This window comes from Ochotona princeps, chromosome 16, assembly GCF_030435755.1.
Source record: "Ochotona princeps isolate mOchPri1 chromosome 16, mOchPri1.hap1, whole genome shotgun sequence".
Classification (NCBI taxonomy): Eukaryota; Metazoa; Chordata; class Mammalia; order Lagomorpha; family Ochotonidae; genus Ochotona; species Ochotona princeps.
In genome coordinates, this window is record NC_080847.1 from 22,286,223 (window position 1) to 22,303,723 (window position 17,501).

General features: G+C 45.8%; 1 protein-coding gene across 2 annotated transcripts in view; it reads right to left on the minus strand.

Moving 5' to 3' along the window:
- Positions 1-753: 753 nt before the first annotated feature.
- The window catches only part of NUP93 (nucleoporin 93), a 96,281-nt gene continuing 79,533 nt past the window's right edge, over positions 754-17,501 (minus strand). For both annotated transcript variants that reach the window (XM_058673997.1, XM_004583872.3), the window contains exons 7-22: positions 16,483-16,572; positions 14,890-15,029; positions 13,353-13,485; positions 11,205-11,362; positions 9,820-9,985; positions 9,468-9,561; positions 8,568-8,759; positions 7,791-7,917; positions 7,602-7,674; positions 7,286-7,330; positions 5,772-5,888; positions 4,970-5,088; positions 4,041-4,158; positions 3,228-3,311; positions 1,816-1,944; positions 754-1,019 (exon numbers count right to left, since the gene is read on the minus strand). In XM_058673997.1, the coding sequence (XP_058529980.1) occupies positions 909-1,019; positions 1,816-1,944; positions 3,228-3,311; positions 4,041-4,158; positions 4,970-5,088; positions 5,772-5,888; positions 7,286-7,330; positions 7,602-7,674; positions 7,791-7,917; positions 8,568-8,759; positions 9,468-9,561; positions 9,820-9,985; positions 11,205-11,362; positions 13,353-13,485; positions 14,890-15,029; positions 16,483-16,572 (1,896 nt within the window). In that variant the 3' untranslated portion in view covers positions 754-908. The remainder of the gene's footprint in view (positions 1,020-1,815; positions 1,945-3,227; positions 3,312-4,040; positions 4,159-4,969; positions 5,089-5,771; positions 5,889-7,285; positions 7,331-7,601; positions 7,675-7,790; positions 7,918-8,567; positions 8,760-9,467; positions 9,562-9,819; positions 9,986-11,204; positions 11,363-13,352; positions 13,486-14,889; positions 15,030-16,482; positions 16,573-17,501) is intronic.

Here is a 17,501-nt window from a genome sequence, read left to right on the forward strand (position 1 = left end):
CGGCTGCCAGCGACTTGACACAGTGTTGGTGCCACATGATGTCTGGATTCCAGACATCGGGCACTTAGACGAGGACCCATGGCCAACTGTCTTTATGAGTGGGGAAGGGGCAGGTGGCTATCACCCAATGAGGGGAGCACTGCTGGTAAGAGGAGCATGCACAAGCCCAAGCGGGGACTCTCAGAACAGCTATGCAGGGTGAGGTGGGAGGTCTGTCTCTCCCCAAGCTTGAATGGAGGCACTGGCAAATTTCTTTCCTAAGGCTTACTCTGGCCTGATATTTTCTCTTCAGTGAATTTCAACAGAACAGTAAGCTAGTGGATCCTGGAGGGATAGCAGAGGACATGGGGAATGTCTTAGACCACCACACTTCAAGGCACGCATGCCAGAAAACAGGGAGGACATTGTTACGTTGCCCATCAATCTGAAATCACCTAAGGCCGAGGTTGGCTTTCACACTCAACACAAACATGAAAATGAAACATGGACTCTGCTTTGGGGAACAGTGTTATCTACACAGAAGTAACCCCCAAAAGGCTTGGTTTTCTTGCTCACTTGGGATATGGTTTTAATCATTTAAGGTCAACTGAACCAAATCACAGTTGTCTAAATGTAGCCTCTCATTCTCTAGCCTAAGAAACTAGTGATGGCATTACCCCCCTAATACACAAATCAAAATTTAAACAAAATTTTAAAGCAAAAAAGGGGGGAAAAAAAGGAAGCAATAAAAAAGAAAAGAATGTTGAAAAGAAATACAAATCAAAGAAATTTATTGGTATTGACAAAAATACACAGTACAAAAGACAAAACAAACGAAACGTGATGGAAACAAAGCCAGAAACCCCACCCAGCGAGCCCATGTGCCTGATGTACTGACAGCACCATGCCCAAGGCCCCAAGGCAGGGCACTAATTCATGAGGACCTCCATCTGCACCAGCCTTGCATTGGTGTCCCCAGATGTCCGGTAGGGTATCATCCCAGCAAAGGTAATCAGGGCCCGGGCTTGACTTCGGAGTTGCTGAGAGAAAATGAGGAGGAAGAGAAGACAGCTGGTTAACTTTTGAGTCTGGGCACACTCCAAGAACCACCACTAGGTCCTCCCTTGCCCTGTCCTGTCCTGCCCTGCCATGTCAGGGACAGATCCCTGGTGGGTGGATGACAGAGCTTCCTTCACTGTCACATTCCTTTAGTGTGTCTGCACAGTTAGCAAAGCTTGTCCACAGAACCTGCATACTGCAGACAAAGTTGAAGCAGAAGGCAGATCTGTCAGGCAGGCTGTATAACCATAGCACATTTGTCCAGCTCCTGACACAGCCCTACGCTCCAGAACAGCCTGCGCCAGGCCCCCACCTCTACTCTTAACCACACATCAAGGGCAGGCAGTGTTGAAAAAGAGGCTTCTCCTTGACCCTCCCCTGCCCTATCTTCCAGAGAAACAGATCAAAAAGGAGAGAGGTAGGGGAGGAAGCAGGGAGAGGGGTGTTAGCTCAGGGTTTTGATTTTGATGAATGCAGTGACTCAACTAAATAACCGTACACAGTGATTTTAAATGAGCAGGAAATCCTTGTGGAATCAACTACAGATGAGTATTTTGTTTGATTTTTCTTAAAGGTAGTATTTGCAGATACAGCACTTCCTTTTTCCCCTTAAGCAATTAAAGAGCAGCAATCTATTAACATCCACTTTCCTAGGGAGGGCTGCCAGGTCTCAAGGGAAGAGAGCAGTGTCAAGTTGTGTAGTCTCTTAAGAGCGTGACAGATTTCACCCTAGGAAGAGGCTCTCAGCAACATCCCCCATGAACGCTGGGATCTTACAGAGTCGCGGTCCTCAATGACTCGCTGGGGCCTGGATGCTGAGGAGGGACTGGTCCCCTTGAGCCTCTTAAACTGTGTGAACAAGATGTTCATCGTGGCAAGAAGCACTTCTGAGAGGTTGTGTCTGATCTGCACAGAAAAAAACACACAGAGTCAGAGATAAAAACAAACTCTTGGGCCCATTACAGGTAGAGGGTGGGTAGCTGCTCCTGGCAGGCCTGGTCACACCCCACTCCATAGCTGCCAGTGGAGAGCTGCACGGTCAGCAAGAAGAGGCCAAGAGATGATGGCACTGAATTGTCAAGTGTGAGCACAATCCTAGGCTGCTCTGAAGGTCGGCATCACTGTTCCTCCTCTTTGCTCTCCCCCTAGGCAGGGGAAGTGAGATGAAAGCACACCGGTGACGTCTGACCAGCACTCAGGCTTGGACTGGCGGGCAGAGTGATTACCAGAAACAATCTGGGTGGGGCCAGTGTTGTGATACAATGAGTTCAGCTACTACTTGTGACAGACATATGGGTGCTGATTCAAGTTCCAGTTGTTCCACTTCCAATTCAGCTCCCTACTAACTGCACCTGGGAAAGCAGTAGATGGTGGCCCAAGTGCTTAGGCTTGACATCCACTTGGAAGGCCCAGCCAGGGTTCCAGGCTTCTGGATTTGATCTAGTTCTAGCTGTTGGGGAGTAAACAGGGGGAGTGGAAGATCTCTGCCTCACCCTCTCTGTCACTCTTTCAAATAGATAGAAAAAAACCAAACCAAATCAAACCTTGGGCTTGCATTTCAGTAGGTGAGGGTATATACCCTCCCTCTCACAGTTCCCACCTCCAGTCTCAGACCCACTGAGTTGTTTCCAAGGACCTCCACGGCACTGCCAGAATTTTGGAAGCATCTGCAAGCATAGGCCCTGGTGCTCTGCTTTAACATAGCCCTTGATGCAACAAACGCTGTGACTAGGGGAAGACAACAAGCAGCCAAGGGTAGAGAGAATCCATATAAAGAAACAAGACCTTTCAAACTATACATACCACTGTGGCCAATGCTCCTCACGGTGGACCTTAGTTCTTCCCCTCCAACAGAAACAGAAAACTACACTGGTCTGTCATGTGGTTCAAGAGAAGAACCTTACACAACTGCACACATGAATGACAAGGAGAGTTCAGGCCACAGCTGCCAAATCTGGTGGGACGGCCTGAGCATAAACAGTTTTTCAAAGTACTCCTAGTGATACCAGCGGGCAGCCCAGTAGAACAATCCTGGGTTAGGCGGTGGCAACATGGACCTATCTTGGAAACCCCAGTCTGACGGCTACTTTAACTAGAACTCTTCAAGTTACTTGCCACAGTAAGACCAAACAGTCTCACAGGGAAGTGGGGAGAAATGAACTCCCTCCCTCAGGAGGAACGAAACTCACTTCATCACTGAAGTTTCTGAAGGCAGCCACTCTTTCTTCCACACTTTCCTGATTCAGGGGAACCAGCTTCAGGCGATCAATTATCTGTTTAAAACAAAGCACAGTGCCGCAACTGACACCGTCATTTCAGCTTCCAGACAACAGCAGACAGCACGCTCAAAAAGTACTTCTAACAGAAAATGTTTTTCTCTCTGTACACAGAAAGGTGCTGGTGCCAACTTGCTAAACTAATTTGATTCTTATCCTTATTTTCTAGCATAATTCTAAAACCGAGATTTCAAATTTGAAAAACCTATTTTCAGATTAAAGGAGAAAGAAATGGAAAGAAGAAAAAAGGGCCTGGCACATGGCTTGACTGGCTAATCCACCTTGTAAGTGCTGGGATACCAGGTGGCTGCCAGTTCATGTCCTGGCTGCTCCACTTCCCATCCAGCTCCTGGCTTGTGGCCTGGGAAGGCAGTCGAGGATGACCCAAAGGCCTGGGACTCTGCACCTGTGTGGGAGACTCAGGAGTCTCCTGGCTTTGGATTAGGCTCAGCTCCAGCCAGCAGCCATTTGAGGAGTGAACTGGTGGATGGAGTATCTTTCTGTCTCTCCTCTCTGTAAACCTTCCTTTCCAATAAAAACAAATTGAGAAGAAGAAAGAAGCAATATAGAAAACCCAAGTTCCTAGGATCATAGTTCACCTTCATTTAACAGACGTAGCAGTGACATTTCCTTGATTTTAAATGTATTCAATGAAGCATTTAATCTTCAAGTACATCCATTACCTTGAGCTTCAAACACTGCCACCCCACATCCCCTGAAACTTACATCAAAGGCTCTGTCAATATGACCACTGTGATATTCGTCAAAAAAGGTGATCAAATCCAACAAAAGGTAGAAAGTAGAGTCCACAAATTTATTTGCACTTATTCCCTGAGCCCTATATCTGAAAAACAAAAAAAAACAAGCGGATATGGACATGGGGAGGGATGTCTTACAAACTCCCCAGTAACCCACTACTGAAAATGCATCTGATTCCCTGACCAGAAGGGAATTCAGGAGCAGGCCAGTATTTATCCAGAAATGGCCAGGCACTGATGGGAGATCTGACACAGGTCAGTCGGCAAGTACTGCTCATGAAATGTGGGTCTCTAGGCATAACCACTGTCTAGACATCCCTGTGTCCAGGAAGACAGAGGGGGAGCTCCTGGTGAGCAGAATGCTTAGTGACATCACCGGAGTGTGTTTGCTACCTGGAGAATGCCAGGCTCCCCTGTATCATACCCCCAATAGGATTGCAGACCCACTTCCTCCCAGTATCATTTTATTAGGAATACCTGTAAAGGACAGAAAAGTAACATCATTGTCTTGGCCTGGGAATTAAACTGGGTTGGCTTATGGGAGAGGACAGTGGGCTCTGAAATAAAGGCCCTGACTCAGGAAGAAAACCCCATGCATCTGTCACTACTTTGCTCCTAAATGACTCTGAGATGGCAGAAGTATATATGGCAGTATTTACAGCAGTGTCATGTCTGGAATTAAACCTAAAATGCACAGTTCAAATGTGAAGATATACTTCCATGCACCATTCTCTTTGGTAAAAATATTAATAGACTTCTGATGGTACCAAGGGCAGGTTCTGATGCGGGGACAAGGGGTGGAAAGTTAGAAGAGCCACTTCAGAGAGCTGTCTTCCATTTCCTGCTTAAGCTGAGCCTACACATGGGTGGGCACCCTCATGGCACCCACAGGTTTACCTTTCGGCAATGGAGAGAGCCATGTTCTTGAGTCTCTCCTTGTTGGACTGCGGGGCACTGATCTGGGGAACAACGGGGCTCAGCAGTTTGTTCATTAGCTCCAGCACCTTGTCAGCATTCTGTTTCAGTTTTAAGATCAAAGAAATAAACCAATGAGAAGAAAGAGTAATCAAAACAAAACAGGAAACTTTCTAGGGTGACCTAAGGGTTACACAGATGCACTGCCATGTGATATTCACTGAGTTGTACCATTAACATTCATACACAGAATTTCTCTTTGACCTCAATCACAATGCTCACTAAACAAACAAACAAACAAACAAAAAAACCCCAAAACAACAACAAAACATCCACAAAAAACATGACGGACAGCCGTCTGCTGCCTCCTTTACTCAGCTGATGGGATGAATGCAACCACACAATCACAAGTAGTCATTGTGTGTTCTGCACGCTCCATTCAGTGCCTTAGAACTGTCCACAAGTGAAGCATGAGTGCATTCTTACTGCAGCTTCACCAGCAGCGTGTGGGCGATGCTGATGCGGCGGCCAAGTCAGACAATAGTTTCCATGCCTGCAGGGCAACCTCTCAGCAGGTTGCTCTTATCTCACCAGAAATATTTTATGGGAAAAAATAATTCTGTGAAATGGGACTTTCACTCCAACTGGGTCATTAACTACCTAACTGCTAGGAGAAAATATTAGCACACTGTTACGGCACTGGCACTGCTGAAATATTTGTGCACTGAATGTCAAAAGGCTGTCATATCTATCAAGTGCAGAAGAAAGAAGAGGAATTCTTTACCTTGGCAAGGTCATAAAGCTTTGCTGCTTCTTCAAACAGTCCTTTATTTTCTGCCACAGAAGCAACTTTGTTGATAATGGGCTTTGTGTCGCTAGTAAACTTATCTATGACTCCAGGCTGACAAGACAAATTACGGAGGGGGAGGGAGAGAGAAGTGGATGCACAGAGCTATTATTTTAAGCACTGAGAAGCAACTGGAAGCCACAGAATATTCTAACTGAAAATGCTGGCCCTGAGCAATGCATGTTCATCAGTGAGACCTGGCTTTCTTGACAGTACGAGGTCTTCTTACAACTACAGAAGGGACCAACGAAACCACACACAAAGGGCAGGCTCCCTGGGAAGACAGAGGAGTCAGAAACAGGACACCGAGCTTTTGAATGTTCAAAAATGACTCAGAGAGTAGTTGAAACGATCAGTGCTGTTAGGTTTGCAAAGAAGTAAGAACTAGGGAGAAAAATCTTGAGGTTTGGCGGAAATATCTGCAAGATTCAGGATTTGCTCTCCCTGACAGATGGCAAAAGAACGCAGGCATTAAAACATGCAAAGGAAGTGGTATCAGGACATCGAAAAAAACAAATCATGGTGGCGGGGGAGGGGGCTAGTGCTGTGGCACAGCTAGTTAAGCTTTTCTCTACAGCACTGGTATCGCGCTCCCTGCTAATGGAGGATGGCTCAAATCTTCAGGCCCCTGCACCCACATAGGTGACCTGGATGAAGCTCCTGTGCTCAGGCCTGGCCCAGTCTGGGTTACTGTGGCAATTAAACAAGGAGGTACATGCCAAGTGTTCAGCCTGGTGCCTGGCACTGTCACCACCCAAGAGGCCATGGTCATCAGCAGCATGGCTGCCAGCAGCTTGTGAGCCACAGGGTGTGCGTAATGTGAGCTTTCATTTTCACAAGTGAGTGGAGTGTGCACCCAAAGAGGCAAGTGATTTTCTTGAGGCTGCAGGGAGAGTTGGGGCCAGCACTGGTGCTAACAGGACCTCTCCCCCACCTCCTATGACACCCAATGAGCATGACAAAGCTCAGAGAACTGGTTAAGGTTCCTATGAGAAGCTATATGTCCAGGGTCAATGTGGGGGTTCTGAGCCCTCAGAAACAGCCTTCTTAGGGAGACCAAGTGCATTTCTGACTTTTCCAGTTGGCAAGAATAGGTACAATTATCAACTTCTCTTCTAATTTTTCTCTGTTCCTCTCTCCCTTCCTTTTTGTTTTCTTTATTTTCTGAGCCACAAATGGCAGAAATGTAACCTCCTCAGTACGGAAATGGCAACCGTGAACTAATGACTTTTTTTGAACATCAAAAAGCTATGGAATTACATTTACAAATTTTAGCAAAAGAGAAATGTTGCATAAAACCAAAGTAATCAATTAGGCCTATAATTTTCATTCTGTTTCTTAAATTAAGTAAACTTCATTCAGCTTTGTTGTTTTACTTTCCTGGATCCTAAAACCCAACTATGTTCTCTGCCCTAAGTGCAAGCCAAAACTTTCTCTAAGAACTGACTTACCTTCCGACTGCCATCATTCTCCAGCTTCCCAAGAATCATATCAAACTAGGGAGGGAAAAGAAAGTTCATTCAATTGAGCAAGGATAGAAACACAATCAACGATTCTTTGGAGACTACAAGAGAAGAAATGGAGGGATAGAAGTCTAACACCACCTTGGGGATGTGAGGCGGAAGTGAGTGGTTTCGCTGCTAGACAGCAAGGAGCACTTCCCCACCCCGCCCCTCCGGCCCCAGGCCACACGGCACAGAGGCAAGCCAACATGCAGCAGCTCATTCACATGATCATGAGCTCTGAGAACCGGGCAGCCAGCCTCACCTCTCGGCTTTCTATCACCAGCTCACTCACACAGCGCAGAAACATGTTTTCTCCTTGACTGTCTTTCTCGTCCCTGTATGGGGGTAAAGGCAACTTGGTCTCTGGTACGGATGGGCGGTGTCTCCCTGTCTTTCTCAGAATGGCAGAGATCAACACAAGCCAAAGAAAGTGGTCAAAAGCAAACTTTACCTGAGGAAGTAAAAATACTGGAGGGCTTCCCTTGGGTCTGTGGATTCAAACTTCCGTGTGTAGAGCATGAGTAGTCGCACAAAGTTCAGGCGTCGCATGCACGGTGGGTCACCGGGCTCGTGGCTGACTGTATCATTGGGGACAGAATGGGTCACGACTGCACTGTCCTTTAAGAACCAGAGGTTAAATCCACAGACCTAGCAGTATCCATTCCTGCAGCCTAGATCACGTTTGCCAGGGTAAGCTTTAGTCAGTTTTCTTCACCATCCTGTCCTTGATTTCTCCCTCAGGGTAGAGCACAGAAATCGGTGTTTTGTAGGAAATTACTAGTCTACTGGTCTTTGAATGAAAAAAAAAAATGGTTAACTGACCAGTATAGCATGCACTCTGGATAATTTTGCATATCCAAATATACTAATCCACATCTCTCACTCTTTCCCTCTTACCCACGCCGGTATGCACAGAAGATGGCTGGCTGAAGTTTCTAGTGTCACTAAGGCCAGAGCCCTAATAGGATCCAGAAACACGACTCTAAGGATGGATTCTCCTGTATCATCCACCAGACACAAAGCTAACACTCTGATTGCTAAGTAGTGGGGGTGGGTGGAGCAACAACAAGCATAACACCAATCCACGAGAAAGTGCAACTATCTGTAATGTTCAAAAATGGCTGCTAGTGCTTGCCCTGATCCTATCAGGTTATACTTCTACCGCCATTGTCCCCAGTGAGGGAGGTACTGTGCTGACACCGCTGCTCATCCAGTCAGGAATACTCACGGAGCTGAGCGCTCTGTCCCGAGGATTTTAACAGCAGCTTCAGCTCAAACAGCACCAGTGCCACGTGGACAGCGTGGCAGCGCAGCCGCTCCATGCGGAAGAGGAAGGCAATGGCTGCTTCAAACTGCGCTGTCAGGAACAGAACTTGGAAGTAGAGGAAAGGCTGCTGGTTCACCGTGAAGTGGGATTCACCTGGGGGGGGGGGGAATAGATGACATAGACTCAGAAGCATGTTGCCCCAAGAGCTGGACTCCCAGGCAGGAGTCCTGTGTTCCACTAGGCAGGAAGGAAGCTCTTTCATGAGCCTGAGTTAGTCAAGGGATGCCCCCCAAACACAGGGAACTGCCAAGGGAAATGTGACCTGGTTCTCCTACCGCTTCCAAGTCACCCCACCAGACTGGCAACCAAGAGTTGTGCTGCAAAACCCAAACTGCTTGTATGAGGTGGGGGACAGAGATTAAGACTTACAATGGACTAAAAGGGACTACTCATCTCCTGTTTCCTGAGAGCAGTCACTCAGGAGAGAAGTGAACATTTGAAAGAAGCTTCAGTTCATTTATAGACACAAAAATCTGAACTGCTGACCACAAGTTAGAATCCTTTCTTTCTAGAATTTTTAAACAATGAGCATGAGAAAATTAAATTTTTTCCCTTTGTGCTGACATAGTCACTGGCAAGATCTACAAAGAAGCAACAGCTTTATGTCTCTCCTTTTGCAAATGTCCACTACAGTGGGTCAAAAATTAGACACGAGTTCACCGTGTATGACCATGTAAGTTGCAGAGGTCACACACAGCTGTGTTGGATTTGGCCTGAGCGAGAGACAGCTCAGAGATGAAGGATTTCCCCAGAGGAAAACTAAGTGGAGAGAAGAGAAGTTAGTAGTGTGTAAGTTCTTACCATAGTCTTCCAACAACTGTTTCTGGAACTGTGAGAGAGTGAGCCTGTCTTGTGGGGAATTGGTGCCATCATCATCAAAACACACTTGGTTCAACTAAATCCCCAAAAGAAACACACATGTCAGTACAAACTACATCCTGAGCCAAGAGTGCAGAGTTGCAGCTGTCCAATGCTGCAAGCTGGTGGCTGTGCTGAAGGTTATGGTTGTTAGCTGGGAAACACAATTAAAACTGAAGCCAGGAGACAAAACCCACCGCCCCATTACTTAGTCATACATTAACAGAGAGTCTGCATGGGGAGGATGAGCAGAGGGAAGAGGTAAAGCTTGCTGAGCGGGCAAAGCGGCACCTGCCTTCAGCCACAGGTAGTCCTCAGTTTTGTCTGCCACTTCACTCTGGTTGTCGGTGATGTCACATCTGCCGATGATACAGTACACAGCCCGTTTGTAGGGATCCGTATTGTTTCTCAGGGCTCTGCGGTAATGCAGCCGGAGCTTGTTTTCTGTGGCTGGGGACAACCTGAAGAATTAGGGAGTATACAGACACACTCAGTAAAAAACTCTCAAGGGGACATTAAAGTACCCCAGGTTCCAAGTATATAACAAAATTGGGATGCCTTCTTTCATCGTCAAGTAACATGGTGTTTCTGCCCCATCCCCTCAGAACCATTGCTTACCCTGAGTTTTAACTACCATCGTCTGCATATCTTAGCAACTGGCCTTCTTCAACTAGAGACCTGCAGAAGCAGGTCACAAATGCTTCTGACACTCTAGCCTCCAGAGCCCCCATAGAAATTAGGTATTATGAAAAATCTATGAGCTACAAAAAGATTCACACCAGAAATAAACATCTTTTAATTGAATCTTCTATGAACTTTTTGAAGTACTCTTAAAACAAATAAAAAGGGTTTAAACTATGGCTTCAGGGGCCAGCACAATGGCACCACAGGCTAATCCTCTGCATTGCAGGGCCAGCATCTCATATGGGCGCTGGTTTCAGTCTCAGTTGGTCTACTTCCTATCCAGCTCCCTGCTTGTAGCCTAGGAAAGCAGCAGAGGAAGGCTCAAGTCCCTGGGTCCATGAACCTATGTGGGAGACCCTGGAAAAGTGCCTGGCTTCCCATCAGCTCAGTTTTGACTATTGCAGCCATTTGGGATGTGCACCAGTGGACAGAAATGTCTCTCTGTAAATTTGCCTTTCAAATAAAAATAAATTTTTAAATACGAATTTCAGTCCAACTACATCAAGGTCTAGAGAAAAAAAAATCCAACACAAAAGAACTTAAGAGAAGGAGTGCGGTGAATTAATACAGTGATTATATTTCAAGATTATCAATTCCTAATTCCAGGCTTTGAACTGTGAAGTACATGACAATATATTTTCATACTGGGCTGACCAGAAAGGCACTGAGTATTAATAAGTGGTATTCACAAATGTTCCATTTTACACAGCAAATTTGCCAAGCTTTGAAATCACACTCCCCAACCCAGTGCCTCTCAGTGTAACTGAACAATCCCCAAACTCAGCCACAAGCACATGCCCACATCGGTGGCAGGACAGGCCTCTTCATGCCCTCGCTCACTATTCCCAACACAGTCCTACTTGATTTACAGATTTTTTTTTTTTGCTTGGGCAGAAGCCTATTTTGAGTATATAAAGGGACAAGAGAACACTGCCAGGGAGGCCACCCATTCAACTGCACACAACTCCTTCTGGTGTGCCATCTCATTCACCGAACCTTCTGTCCTTGCTGTTCATGTACTCCTGGAACCAAGTTTTAAACTCTCCCAGCTGATGCTGGGCTCGATTAACTACTTGGGAAGCAGCAAGCAGGTCTCCACAGCGCATGCAGTAATAAATCAGAGCCCACACAGGATGACCTTCCACTTCTCCATCCTAAAAGAGGAAAGATACATGTTCAAAAGAAAGGAACAAAAGCAAACTGATGGCTTCTGATATGTCAACACCCAGCTAAACCCCTCTCCTTATAGGAAGTCACTTGATCTTCACAATCCCACTGGCCAAGAGCTGTTTACATTAAGAAGCCAAGGCACTCGGCAGGTTAGTAACTTGTCTGAGGTAAGCTGGTAAATGGCAGCTGGGCTCAGATCTAAGTATCTTTCCTGATGCAAAACCAGCCCTGTGGCTTCCCCATGGAATCTCAGTGGCCTGCAGTGACCAGGTTAATTTATTCTTCTGTGGTAATTGGCAGACATGCACTCCCACAAACCCTACAACACAGGGATAACAATATCACTGCCCAGTAAGAGACTATCCTTATTACACTCGAGTTTACAAAATGCTAACTACACGATGAGCCAATCACTTCTATCAGGCACCAGGAAGGCAGCTCTGTTCCATTTTGCAGGATCTGCTCTGGTTACTTTGCCTGTGTGCCAGACCTCAGACACCCTTTCTTGCTCCTTCCCTCACATTCCTGGGCACACTCTTTCTAAAAATCCAGATTCAATCATGCCACTTGATCACCTAAACTCCTTTGAGCAAAATTCTACAGTGCTTGGCCAGGCACTCAAGGCCTTCTCCGCTGGCCCTGAGCCTGCCAAATCTGATCATACTCCTGAGTCTCGTTCCAGCCCCCAGGCTTTTGCTTCTGCTGTTTTCTCCTCCTGACATATCCTTTTCCAAGACTGTAATCTGGTGAATCCTTATTCTTTGAAAGTAAGTAGAGGGCCAGTGCTGTGGCATAGTAGGTAAAGCCACTATAAAGGTGTTGGTTCAAGTCCGGGCTGCTCCAATTTGAATCCAGCTCCCTGGCCATGTGCCTGGGAAAAGCAACGGAGCATAGCCCAAGTCCTTGGATTCCTGCATCCACATGGGAAACCAGGATAAAGCTCCTCGCTTCAGACTGACCCAGCTCTGGTTGTTATGGCCATCCTGCGAGAGAACCAGCAGAATGAAGATGTCTCTCCCACCCTTTCTCTGTATATCTGCCTTTCAGATAAACAAATCTAAAAAAAATTTTCTTTTCTTTTTTTTTTTTTTAAATGATTTATTTATTTATTATTTTTTTTAATTACAAAGTCAGAGATACAGAGAGGAGGAGAGACAGAGAGGAAGATCCTCCGTCCCATGATTCACTCCCCAGGTGAGCCGCAACAGCCAGTGCTATGCCAATCTGAAGCCGGGAACCAGGAACCTCTTCCAGGTCTCCCACGCGGCTGCAGGGTCCCAAAGCTTCAGGCCATCCTCGACTGCTTTCCCAGGCCACAAGCAGGGAGCTGGATGAGAAGTGGAGCTGCCAGGATTAGAACCAGAGCCCATATGGGATCCCGGTGCATTCAAGGCGAGGACCTTAGCCACTAGGCCACGCCGCCGGGCCCAAAATTTTCTTTTCTTAAAAGCAAGTGGAACTCCTAAGTGTTTTATGAAGCTAGCCTCTGAATCTAATCAACCCCATACCCTTGACATAAAGCTCCAGTGCACACTGCATGGTGATTAACAAGATAATCCTCTCAGCTGAACTACAGGCAGGGAAGAGGATCCAAACCCTAAAAGCCATACTCAACTCCAATTTCCCAGGTGCTTTCACCAAAAATTTCAGAAGTCATACCTGATTCTGCCCCTCACAACACGCCCCAAGGTCATCAGCAAGTTCTGATACTTCAACTTGAAAAGCACACCTAGAACCTAAGGACTCTTCCACCTCCCCCCTCCCTCACTGTGGCTAAGCAGCCACCACCATTTGCTGGGACTCCTTGCTATGAGCCAAAGAAGCCCCCAGCTTCTATCCTCAGCTGCTCCCAGTCCCTCCTTGGTCTCTCTTCCACACTGCAGTTTCCCCACACATCCTCATTCTAACTGAAACTGTAATCTGAGAGCAACTGCTCAGAGGTATAACTGACCACATGGAGAAAGGTGCCTGTACCTGAAGCCCTGGTAAGGGGGCTGGAAGTTTGATGTTCAGGAAACTCCGAACTAATTGGTAAGTTCCGGGCACCCCACCCAACTGGGCCTGGTGCAAATTTCCAAAGACAGTCACAAGGGTGTAATTTTTATAACTGGAAAAACAAAAAAAGGAAGACAATGGGGGAAGGTGGAGCTGAAAACACTTATTGTAAACATTCATGTCAACATTTTCTGCACACATCTATGTCCGTATCCATGACGTTGGGCTCTGAAATCTGCAGAGCATGGCCTGGACTTTAAACCTAACACAAAAGAGAAAACAGTACAGGGATGATCCAAGAAAAAGCAATCATCAGCAGTCATATACTTACAACCAATAAAAAGAAAATTCTGGATGGTTTTTATATAAGAAATTCTGACTCAGACTATGCTAACTGGTAACAAACAGATTCTACTACAAATAGTAGGCTCTTTATGCCAGAAAAGCCATATACCCAAAACTTGAACATAAAAATTTAGCTAAACACTGGTGAAACATTTTCTAAACTCTACATGCCTATGTCAGAGCAAGAAAAAAATTACTTGAAATCTCAGACTTTTCTTAACAAAAGAGCAGCAGCTGAGCGTAATATGCCTCATGGTAGTCATTTAATGTAGCTATTATATAATACAGTATTTAGTATAAAAACCTACTCCCTGCTATAGTGAGCATGAACTACTTGTTATATCCAAGGAAATCTATGACTTCCCAATGAAATACTATTGTGTTGGCAAATGGCATCCATACTCCAAGACTACTGTTGGCAGGTGCAGAGGCTCAGGGGCGAAGGGCTGTAATTTAGTGTGTTCTACTTGGCTTTCTCTTCTCCAGCCTGCAGGGGCAATCCTGGCACCTTGTCTCTGAAATCAAGTCTGCTGTACACTCAGGACAACCCTGCTGGTCCATTCAGGGCTGGAAGGAGTGTCCCAAGTCAGGCGTGAATTGCACTGGCCTGTTAGCAAAAGTAACAATAGGGCTCAAGGTCACAGACAGCCACAAGTGCCTCAGTGACCAACTCCTATTAATGAAGCGGTGGCAAAGAAAACCTAGCACAAAGTACAGGCTCTGGCAGCTGGGGAGTGCCCTGTCTTGAAAGGATTATATTATATAGAGGGCAAGTAAGGTTAAAGGGGCCTTCCTAAGGTTTGAACATGGTAGCAATACTAAGAATAAAAAGCAAAATGCCGAGTGTCAACATGAAAGCCTAACATAATGGCTGTGCTATATTAAGAAACTGAATTACGGTCTAAAGTATTAGAGTCTACCACTTATGATAAAGGGACAGAAGGAAAAAGAGAAATTTACTTTCAGAACTTTACACTTGTGATTTTGTTATCTTTGTAGAAATAGTCATGGTGACACATTTTTGGAAAGAGGATTGTTTTGTAGCTTTCTTCACTCTTGTTTAAGTTATGCCAGCTACAGTGCACAAAGCCTGAGAACAACTTATAAACTGAGAAAACACTGGATTGCAGGAGACTTGAAAGCCAGTCCCACTGCCCAACTGCCGTCTTACCTCTGTTCAAGATAGCCCAAGGCCTGCCTGACAAACTCCATGCGCACCTCCACGCTGCTGCGGCTCTTCAGGGCGTCAGCTGCTGGTGCCAGCAGCACATCCGTCATTTGCTTTACCATGGTCCACATGTCAGAAATGCTCTGCGGATGTAGGAGACCGCATGTGACAACACTGCGGGGCTCTAAAAAGTATTTGGCTTCTTGTGGCACTCAGACCTCAAAGGCAGGTAGGAGGAGGAGAGTGGGAGTTAAGGGTCGCTCTGTGAGACACCAGGCTCAAGCTCAGCAGCAACGTGCCCGTGCCTCTGCCAGCTGCCAGACTTGTATCCCCAGATGAACACCCTTGTCCCTCTCTTGAGTCGTTTTTCAGATCAATTACTATTTCAGGTCTGACATAACCACCTACATAATTAAAACTACATTAAAGTAACAAGAACACTGAATCTCAGTGGGTTATCCCTTAAGAGAAAGTGAATACATTTATAATTGTCCAAAGCTCTAGGAGTTTAAACTCAAGTGCTTTTCAGTCTTTACAAGGTTATTTGAGCTTCTTAAGGCTCAAAATAAGAGTTTAACCTAAATAATGCAGTTTTTGTCCTTCTGGAGATTTTCCAGGGGCCATGGCTCTTACCCCATTTTGTGAGCACCGTAGTATCTCATTTTCCTTCCCACTCACTTTCTTCCAAAACACGCCTTCTAAGAAAGGAGCCAGTGTTCTTTCCTTTGTGCTGCTACTACACAGCTGGGACCCTTCCTCCTGCCTCCCACTGCACCAACTCCTCTTGGCTGTAAATATCTCCTTAAAAACATACTCCCTGACACTCTGGTAATATTCTAGAAGCTAAGAATCCTTAGAAGGTAGCACAATCAGAGAAAAGCAGGTTCATACTTTTTCCAAAGCAAAGGAGAACTGTAGACTATCTCGCCACATTTCACTGGGTGATGGGATAACTAGTGAATTCTTTCTTTGTTCTTTAGATGTATTAATATTGCCTTGTATCTTGTTAAAAACCACAATAAAATCAGATGCAATTTGAAAACAAAAATCTCTGTACAGGTTGCCTGCTTCCACAAAATCCTTCTCTCCCTCCTTCTTGATTACCTACCAACCCACCCACCTATTCACCTACTTCTTTCATCCTCTCCTGCTGCTTACAGGGGGAGTGCCTAGGGATGAACTGAGCGAGGAAAACAAGTATTTGATTAGGTGGGAGTAGTCAGAGAGGAATAGTGCAGAGCCCATCTGATGAATCAAGTTCAAGGGGCTCACAAGTGGAAAAGAGCATCATCTTTAAATTTCAGCTCTGCCTGAGGACACAAACTGTTCAACAGGAAACCAGAGCCTGACAGGACTTCAAAGCAGAGAGAGAACTGTGACCATTAACTAGTCCTGCACAGGCCTTCTGAACCTTGCACTAAAAGATCATCAGCATAAAAGCTACCCCAAAATTACAACAACAAACAAACTCTGAAGAATAGTTAGCATCTTATTCAAGATCACCAAGGCATGTTGCAGCTGAGTCAGCAAGCTGAGAGCCCACACTAATCCCAGCACTGAAGCCCGCAACCCCACGGGGTTAACTAGGTGTGCTACCTTATCCTCCAGTTCTGTGACCGAAGCACAGAGGTCCACGAGGTTAGGCTGCAGATGCCCGTTTACAATCTTCTCATTATAGATATAAATCTGAAACGATGAAAAGCAAAGTCAACGGCAAATTTTCCATTCCTAGTTCTTCTAAAACCTCCTGAAACAGTCTTGAAGCCGGGGAGGAGAAGCTTCTGTCCAGCTCCTGTGGCTTTGTATGCTGTGGGCAACACACCAGTCCTAATTACTAGTCCAGCCTTCCAGAATCCATTTTATCTGAAGAATGGCTTCAGGGAAGGGCTGCAAGAAAAACAAGATGGATGATGGGGAAAAAGAAACGACTCCAGTTGCTGCTAAGGAAAATCTGCTAAAATTCTGGTCAAAGAATCAAATGGTCCTAGGCCTTAAGGCTTTTGGATTGAAAAGCGAATGTCAGGTGACATCCCTCCCCCACCAAAAGGCACACATCCATTGCTGCTGGACAGGGTGTTATGGCATGGGGAAGTCACTGCTACTTTATATTTTACTTTAAGGGAACTAAAATAACAATAGTAGAAACTAGCAAGAATATTGTACCCTGTTTGTAAAGTTCTTGTTCTACTAAGAACTGAACAAGGCTGTGTGATATTAGGAAATTCAACTTGCATTTCCTGTACCTTATTTTTCTAAAGATTTATTTATTCATTTGAAAGCAGAGTTATACAGAGAGAAGGAGACTGAGAGAGAGAGAAAGAGAAAGAAAGAAAGGGGAGAGAATCTTGCATCTGCTGGTTTACTTACCAAATAACCACAATGGCCAGAGCTGAGTCAGTCTGAAGTGCTTTCCCAGGCCACATGTAAGAAGCTAGATCAGAAGTGGAGCAACCGGGCCCAGTGCAGTAGCCTAGCGGCTGAAGTCCTTGCCTTACATGCGCCGGGACTCCATACGGGTGCTGGTTCTAATCCCAGCAGCCCTGCTTCCCACCCAGCTTCTTGCCTGTGGCCTGGGAAAGTAGTCAAGGACGGCCCAAAGCCTTGGGATCCTGAAC